General features: G+C 40.3%; 1 protein-coding gene across 1 annotated transcript; it reads right to left on the bottom strand.

Annotated features, from left to right (window-relative positions):
• Positions 1-2,159: 2,159 nt before the first annotated feature.
• Positions 2,160-4,615, bottom strand: LOC143138696 (ZP domain-containing protein-like). The gene is made up of 4 exons (XM_076299114.1): positions 4,445-4,615; positions 2,977-3,347; positions 2,712-2,808; positions 2,160-2,372 (listed from the first exon to the last, which is right to left on the bottom strand). The coding sequence occupies exons 1-4, from the start codon at positions 4,613-4,615 to the stop codon at positions 2,160-2,162; spliced, it is 852 nt and encodes a 283-aa protein (XP_076155229.1).
• Between the last annotated feature and the right edge of the window lie 5,030 nt (positions 4,616-9,645).

Below are 9,645 nucleotides of genomic sequence, written 5' to 3'. Positions count from 1 at the left end.
AGCAACCTAACCTGGCCCTAGCCAGATGAATGTCGTTCCGCTTAGCTCCGCCTAGCTTCACTCACATCCATCTGGAACCTCTTCCATTGAGAGTGATTTCTCCAACCAACTTTATGGTTTAGCGAATCAGGACGCAGGGCGGGAGTTTCATAGATGTGACATAGCGTAGAAGCGACTGTGAGACTGTTATCAGCGTCACGGGTTGGCTTCCATGAGAGTGGTTGAAGTAGCACGTCAATAGATGACGGACAAGTGGCTTATTCAATCATATGCAAGCATTTTTTGATTAGGTCCAGCCTTCTGAAGCAACATTTCAATGGATCGGTTCCAGATGGATGAGTGGAGCTAGGCGGAGCGAAATTCATCTGGCTAGGGTCAGGTTAGCAGCAACCAGGGCTAAGCCCCGAATTTTTTCAACTGCTATAGGCGACACCCCTGTCTATTGCGTTTCAAGACAGCCTTGCTGCATTGGATTTCATAAGGATGAATTGTTAAATTGTTACAATGTAATTATATATATCTTTATTTACTGTATGGAGAAAACAAACATGCTACAGTATGTGCTCATGCTGTGTTCCCCAAGTGGTAGGCCAGGTCTCAGCTGCTACAAACTCCCCCTATGTCCACCCAGATTAACATTTATGTTTAATATCCTTATGTATTAATTTGCATTTAACATGTATTCCTTATGTATTTACGTTTAACATATATTCCTTATGTTTAATATGTATTCCTTATGTTTAATATGTATTCCTTATGTTTAATATGTATTCCTTATATTAGTTTACATTTAATATGTATTCCTTATTAATTTGGCAGGTGCTTTCATCCAAATCAGGGTTGGGACACATCCAGCTGCAGCAAGTTTCAAAAGCATACAGAACTTTTCAGAAAACACTTTCGTAAAAATATTCCACAAATTAAACTTGCCATTCATTATTTTGTTTTGTTCTCAAAGGGAAGTAAGTGTAGTGAGTAGGTGGCATCAGATGACAAATCATACAATCCAAAATAATCTCCAATGTTTTTATTTTCCCATCACCCCTATGCCCTATGCCTATGCATACAAGCAAACATGACACAGCAATTGATCAATATAACATATTATATAGATAGATAGATAGATAGATAGATAGATAGATAGATAGATAGATAGATAGATAGATAGATAGATAGATAGATAGATAGATAGATATATATATAGATAGATAGATAGATAGATAGATAGATAGATAGATACTTAATTGATCCCCAAGATTCGGTATATTTCACACCATTTCATTTGAATCTTGACGTCTGTAGGTCACCATGCCATAAACCATGACAGCAGCCATCAGGAGAGATCCCAGGCAAAAAACCACAAGGTTTGGATCCAAGATCTTCACTTCTGTAAATCATAGGAGAGAAACCATTTAAAGTGTCATACATGCAGTTTTTATAATAATAATAATAATAATAATAATAATATAATTCATACATGTTTATTGGTAAGTATGAAATATACAGAATATGCTAATAAAACTCAGGCTCTAAAACTGATTAAAAAACTCAGCTGCTGCCTCTGTTGCTTGGTAACCATCTTGGCTGAAGAATGACTATTTATATAGGTAAATTATTGTTTTTTGTTTTGTTTTGTTTTGTTTGTTGCATTTTCTGGGCAAAGTGTAAAGTCTATTAACAAGCAAAGAGTTGTACATGAATTGATGTCATTTTGAATGTAGGGGTTATGAGTGGACTCATCAATGTTTGTGCGCCAAGGTATTACCCATGGTGTTAGAATAGAACATTTATTTAATCTTGTTATCAAAATAGTTTTTAGTTAGATTGTGTTCCAGCTGTTCTAAAATCACTGTATGCTACAGACTTGCAGGGCTTATTGCTTTTCGAAAAATGGTTATAAGTGATATAAAATTGAATGCGGTCAACGTGAAGGGTTGTCAGCCAATCATAATCAAGGACCGAAACTATCCATGTTAGAGAAAAGCAGTACCACCCACAAGACTGGGACGATTTTGAATAAATTTGTTAAAATGTATTAAAAATGGCCAAGAGAGACATAGAGAAAGCCAGTGTTGTGGGAGATAAGTAATAAGAAACTGAAGTGAAGTCCTTGAATGTCGAGTACAGTGAGAATAAAATGAGCAAAGCCATGACTGTGGTTAAGGCATTTGGACATTACCGGAGCTTGACACACTATGTCTGACATGCAGAGGCCCCTGGGAGATGACGTGGCCGGACGTCTGGGCTGAGGTGTCCCGTGCCACGATTCTGTGTTTGTGTTCCGAGACGGTGTCATGGCTACTGCAACCCTGAGCACACCTGCTGTCAGGCATACCAGCCTTGCAGAGGATGACTGCGCAACTGATGAAAATCTAAAAGCAGCAGAGAATCAACCAAGGAGACCAATTAGACCAATTAAAACCAATTAGAGCCGCTGGTGGATGACAACCTCCTTAGCACATGCTGAATGCATAGCACAATTCATCGACATTGGCTAGAGCTTCATAAAAGAGTACAGAAAAATAAAAAAGAAATATTGAGTGTAAAATAGAAAATAAAATAGAATAAGAAAACAAATCTACAGTACATTAAACAGGCAATATAACACTCAGACAATAAAATAAGAATGTGTTTAACACTATGACTGCTTTTAGGCATTGCTTGTCTTATCCACTGTATTATGTCAGGAACACATGATTTTGTAAGTCTACCTGGTCATGATATTCCTTAAACTTGAAAGCCTCCATTGAGAATTGGACCTTGGACTGGCGGTGTGTGTACATATGCAGGGTCTCATCTACCTTGCATCTGTTGGACAAACAGTGTGATATCAAATATGTTGCAAATGCTTACTGTCTGTCTTTACAACTAGGAATCCATGGTTTAGTTACATGAACGTAATTGTTCAATAAAGGTAGACATGCATGCCTTTGTATTAATATGACATAATCTAATATGGTAGATAGCAGGTCTTACCCATTTTCAATGATGGAGTGGGACAAATGATCATGGCGATTGGCTGTTGGAGTGGCCCAACAGGATTCAGCAAACAGTTCAGTGTTCGGCGTGGCAGTGATGGACTCAATCTGCATGTACATCATCTCTCCTACGTTGAACTCCAGTGGGTAGGAGTGTATGTCCTTCTGCTGTGTGAATGCCCCTGACTCAAAGAACTCAAACTGGTAGGTGAACGTGCCAAAGCCTTTCATCGTGAAGCTGACTGGTCGTTTGTAAGATGGTGGTTTGAGGTACTTGCAGACGATGTCAATGTCCACATCAGGTTGCTGGGCTCCACTACTGTTCATTGACACAATCTTGTTCCAGTAGATCAGATAAATGCCGTCGTCCTTCCAAAAGAGAAGAGGGAGGGAGAGAAGCATGATTGTTAACTTATCTCAAATGTTGCTATCAAAGAGTTTAAAATGCTAACAACATGCTTTAATTTCTTAATATTTATGTAGATGACAGGGCTGCTTTTTTAAAACAGTGAAAAGACACAGATATGGACTCAACATTATGAGCCTGAGTTTGCGGCAATATACAGTTAGGCTCATACGTTTTTAACCAATTTTCTTTGTGAATGAATAATGTATCATACATAAGTAAATGTTTCTCCTTAAAATACAGGGGTCATAAGTATTCACACCCCTATGTTACATTCCCATAGAGGCAGGCAGATTTTTATTCTTAAAGGCCAGTTATTTCATGGAACTAGGATACTATGGCATCCTGATAAAGTTCCCTTGGCCTTTGGAATTAAAATAGCCCCACATCATCATACCCTTCACCATACTTAGAGATTAGCTATTTTATATCCTATTATCTATTTTAATGCCTATTGGCTGGTTTGATGCTTATTGAGCTCAATGCAAATCAATCCAGCTAATAGGCTAACTGAAATGCATAGTATTTTAATGAAGAACATTTATTTATTTATGATACATGATTCATTCACAAAGAAAATTATTGTCCTTAAAGGTTGGATATTTCCTCATTTTTTTACTTGAGGCATTAAGATCAATTTCCAAAAGATGATTTTATATGCCTCTTTTTAGTCAACTTCAGCATGGCTGTAAAACTGGACATTTACTGCGGACTTTCATTGTGATCAACATCCTTTGGTATATCACACTTGTTGAGTGGGTATCTTGGCAACAGTATAGTATTAACACAGATTAAACACATTTCTGAACACAATGTTTAGATGTTTGATTCAGCCAATTTGTAATGCATATTTTGATTTCAAGAGTTACAACAGCAATTGTATTTATTAAAACTGTGCTGTTTCTACAGGGACAGATGTTTCAGAGCATTTCTGGGTATGCATGTGTCTGCCATGAAGAATTCTTACATCTTTTATTTCAAAACATGAAAAATGTTAACTTTTATAAACTTTTCATTAACTTATTATTATGTTGCATTAATATTTTTGTTCATGTCTTACCTTTCGCTGAGTGTGACAGGCATTGAGGGATATGTTTGCCAGGAGGTGCGTCCCGTTTGAATGCAGTGTACAGTTTGAATGGCCAAGCCTCAGGTCATCCTCATAGAGTGCGAGGTCAGCAGACCTCTCCAGAACAATGTTGATACTGTCTTCATTGCAATGCACCTCCATTTCAACTGTTAGAAATGTATAGATTTCAAATTAATTTCTGGACCACTATGAATACAATCTACTTATGGGATGTTCAGAGTTTTTTTTACCACAATTTACTCTGATGTGGGCATCCTGCCATGTAACAAACAAAGACTATATGGTAAGCTGACTAGTTCATGTCATGCTGGTTTTCATTTAAGACAAAGGGCCCTATTTTAATGATCTATAACGGATGTATCTTTGCGCAAAACACAAGTGGCTTTGTGGGCGGATCTTGGGCGCTGGGGCATTTGGGTTAAATGGCATCGGCATGCAGTTCAACATCACGTCTCCTTAAGACCTCTAATATTTCCTCATTTATGTCATCAACACATCCGTGATTCATGGACATTTGTACACTGGATTTATGCGTAGCCTATTTTTTCACATCTTAATGGACACCACACTGATTTCCCTCGTGTGGTAATATTTTTCCTTGTAATTGTGTATGGTTTGCAGAAATGGGAAAGCGTTGTATAGATGAGAGGACCGAAGTGTGCGTTGCGCAGCACAGGCGGCCAAGGGCTCCTGCAGGTGTAAGCTACGGCCGTACCTCACCATCAGGCAACTCAACAACGAGAAACAGTTTCCAAGTTGACCTAACTTTCCAACTCTGCTCAGTATCCCATTAACTGCATGGCAGTAGGCTATTTACAATATGTTCTGTAAAGTTAAGTTTGAAAACACGTTATCATCAACTTAATGCACGCAAAACATTTGTTTGAGCAGGAGAGAGAATAACAATGAATGGACGCAGCAACTACAGGAATTGTAGCCATACTTGCTTTCTTTTGCTAGCCTATCTATGGTTGCTGGTTAACAGCACATAATAAGCTGATTTAAGCGAGGCTAATTCACTAACTCAAGACTTCAAGGCCATCATGAATATAAAACGTTTTTTGAAAACAACGAAAAAATGGAGGGAACATAGCAAAGCTTGGAGTTATTTCAGATGGGCTACAACAAGGTAGGCAAAATTGTGGTGCTTGTCAAAACCTTAGCGCAGCTGGAATAATGCTAAGGCTGATGTTAAAGTGCATCAATAAAAAAACAATACACAACGGTAAATTGGAATAAAACTAAAGGTAACTTTAGCTTTTATAGGGCTGTATAAAGTTGTCCAAATGAATAGGTAGTAATTAGGCGTTGTTGTCGTAAAGATATTGCATGTAGATGTTGTACTATATAGGCTACTAAATTTTAAGGTGACCAATGCACGACCAAACCGGGAAATGGACAAATATAATCAAGGCTTTGAATGATTCTGTCTGTTCAAGGGGGTGTTGAAAGGGTCTATAGGAATATAGATAGATAGATAGATAGATAGATACTTAATTGATCCCCAAGATTCGGTATATTTCACACCATTTCATTTGAATCTTGACGTCTGTAGGTCACCATGCCATAAACCATGACAGCAGCCATCAGGAGAGATCCCAGGCAAAAAACCACAAGGCTTGGATCTGGATAATTAGGCGTTGTTGTCGTAAATATATTGCATGTAGATGTTGTACTATATAGGCTACTAAATTTTAAGGTGACCAATGCACGACCAAACCGGGAAATGGACAAATATAATCAAGGCTTTGAATGTTTCTGTCTGTGCAAGGGGGTGTCTGTAGATTGGTGTACAACACATTCATTCCTGCAGGCCTGTGGCCATGCATGTGCCCAGGAGCGGACTGGGACCAAAAATTGACCCTGGCATATTTGGCCCAAGCGGCCCTCAAATCGGTCGGGCACACCTAATTAAATACAATATCTTTGCATTACCCTTAAATATGCATATTTTCAACTGCACTGATAGAGATGTAGGCCTCATTGGCTATCACTCTGACTGATCAGAGGTAGCCATGGAACACATGATCTCCATATTCAAGTAGGCCAGTGGTTCTCAAAGTGTGGGGCGGGCCCCCTAGTGGGGAACAGGGACGTGACAGGTCGGATGCGATGACCTGGAGGGAATTCGTTTTTTGTGTCTATTTTAATAATGCCTTTCTTTTTTGACAAGGAAGATCATAAATTCAAAACAAAACAGCCACATACAAACATACGTGTAGATAGATAGATAGATAGATAGATAGATAGATAGATAGTGTGTGTCATAAACAGACCAACATATGAATTAAAATAACATCTTGATCCAGCGGACCCAGATGAGAAATGTAACGTGGAACCAAAATGCGAAATCAGGTGGGGCTTGAAAATTCTCCACCTCCAAAGTGGGGAATGACAAAATAAGTTTGAGAACCACTGAAGTAGGCTATACAAGCAATTATTAAAGAGTTTCTGCTTGAATTCCAAGTATCATTTCAAATTATTCAATAGGCTACATTTAAACTATACAATGCTCAACTGACAGCAGCACCAAACTGTTACTGAAGCCTATGTGTAAGGAGTAGGGTTGCAAAATTCCGGAAATTTTCAAAGTTGGAAACTTTCCATGGGAATTAACGGGAATATATGGGAATTAACAGGAATAAACGGGAATTAATGGGAATAAACTGGACATTTTTAATATGGCAAGTTAGTCTATAACAGGGAACTTAAATGTAGTGGACAAAACCCAATCTTGAGCATAATATTAGTTAAAACAACCTGATTTAATGCAATTTCAGTCAAATTTCTACCCTGCACATTAGTCAATCACATGCACACAGCAATCAGCATAGGCTAGACATAAAGGAAACCTATGGTGCGTTCATGTGCATGGGAAAAAAAGGTTCCAACCAATCGGATTTTGTTGTTGAGTGGTGTGGTGTATCTTGGGCAGTTCAGTGTTGCTAGTTTAGCACGCTAGTAAACAATAGGCAGAGAATGGGATTCCCGCTAGCATGCTAGCTAGCTTTGTATGCTAAGCTAAGCGAAAATACGAACATACAAATCATGTTGCTTATTACGAAACAAAATGTTAATGTTTGTATATGAAACAGTTTGTATGAATTATCCAAAATTCCCAGTTAATTCCCGTAAATTCCAATTACCTTTAATTCCATTAAAGGTTCCAATTTGGAATATTTCCAAAATTCCCCAGCTTAACTTCCCATGGTAAGTTTCCGGAAATTTACCGATAATTTTCCACCCCTTTGCAACCCTAGTGTCACGTGAAGTGAAATGTTTATGTTGACCAAAGGTGCTACTGCGCATGTGTGACGTAGGCGTTAGTTCAGATGAGCCTGTCAGTTGTGTGTGAGTTGCTCCTGCACGTATTCAATAAAGACACATACTTTGTTCATGAAACATTTATTAACTGAAGTCGTTACTCCCGGCGACAAACGTTACATGGTGTCAGAAGCGAACATTGAGCTGGTTACGGCACGAAAGTGAGCTAGAGAGGACCGAAGTGTGCATCGACATGGCAAAGTTCACCCCCCCGGAGCAATTTGTAAAAATCACCTTGAAAGATGGCGCTCAGCCCTACAGCGTTGCCGCACCACGAAGGGTTCCCATCCCCCTGCTCCCTAAAGTAGAAGCAGAACTTAAAAGAATGGAGTCAATGGGCATAATAGAAAAGGTAACTGATCCAACTGAATGGTGCGCTCCCATGGTTCCAGTAATTAAAAAGAATGGAAAAATAAGGATCTGTGTGGACTTGAAAAGACTCAACGAAAACGTTAAGAGAGAGAAGTTCATCTTACCTACTCTGGACGATATACTTCCCAAGTTAGCTAGGAGTACAGTGTTCTCCAGCTTAGATGCTGAGAGTGGATTTTGGCAAATCCCTCTGGAAGAAAATAGTGCACTTCTGACCACCTTTATCACGCCGCTAGGTAGATACTGTTTCAAAAGACTACCTTTTGGAATCACATCAGCGCCTGAAATTTTTCAACGTAAGATGTCAGAGCTGCTGCATGGGCACGAGGGGACAGTCGTGTACATGGACGACATTTTGATAGTGGGAGAAACACAGGCTATTCATGACCAGAGACTTCAGCGGGTAATGGAGACATTAAAGGCTGCAGGATTGAGGCTTAACGAGGACAAATGTCGGCTTAGCCAGCCAGAACTGAACTTTCTGGGACAGGTAGTGACCAAAGACGGCATAGCCCCTAGCCCTGAGAGGGTTAAAGCTGTAACAACTATGGAACCACCCCAAAATGTGAGCGAGTTGACACGGCTGCTTGGAATGGTGAACTACATTGGGCGTTATCTACCAAACCTCTCCACCGTGTTGCAACCGCTCAATGAGCTGCTCAAGTCTGAGCGTGACTGGTGTTGGGGACCACTGCAAAAGCAAGCGTTCACCAACGTAAAACAGCTCATTTCTTCAGCACCCGTCCTAGTGTTCTTTGATCCTACAAAGCCAACTGTCGTCAGTGCAGATGCTAGCGGTTATGGGCTCGGAGGAGTCCTTACAAAGCCAACTGTGGTCAGTGCAGATGCTAGCGGTTATGGGCTCGGAGGAGTCCTTACAAAGCCAACTGTGGTCAGTGCAGATGCTAGCGGTTATGGGCTCGGAGGAGTCCTTACAAAGCCAACTGTGGTCAGTGCAGATGCTAGCGGTTATGGGCTCGGAGGAGTCCTTACAAAGCCAACTGTGGTCAGTGCAGATGCTAGCGGTTATGGGCTCGGAGTAAGGCCAACTGTGGTCAGTGCAGATGCTAGCGGTTATGGGCTCGGAGGAGTCCTTACAAAGCCAACTGTGGTCAGTGCAGATGCTAGCGGTTATGGGCTCGGAGGAGTCCTTACAAAGCCAACTGTGGTCAGTGCAGATGCTAGCGGTTATGGGCTCGGAGGAGGAGTCCTTATGCAGGACCATGATGGAACACTGAAGCCCGTTGCATTTTGCTCGCGTACACTCACTGATGCTGAAAAGAGATACGCTCAGATTGAATTGCTCGCGTACACTCACTGATGCTGAAAAGAGATACGCTCAGATTGAATTGCTCGCGTACACTCACTGATGCTGAAAAGAGATACGCTCAGATTGAATTGCTCGCGTACACTCACTGATGCTGAAAAGAGATACGCTCAGATTGAATTGCTCGCGTACACTCACTGATGCTGAA

Source organism: Alosa pseudoharengus, unplaced genomic scaffold (assembly GCF_046254945.1).
Source record: "Alosa pseudoharengus isolate Yale_2024_CS ecotype anadromous, Long Island Sound unplaced genomic scaffold, YU_APseudo_1.1 YU_APseudo_1.1_scf_21, whole genome shotgun sequence".
Lineage (NCBI taxonomy): Eukaryota > Metazoa > Chordata > Actinopteri > Clupeiformes > Clupeidae > Alosa > Alosa pseudoharengus.
This window is presented reverse-complemented; position numbering and strand designations above follow the sequence as displayed.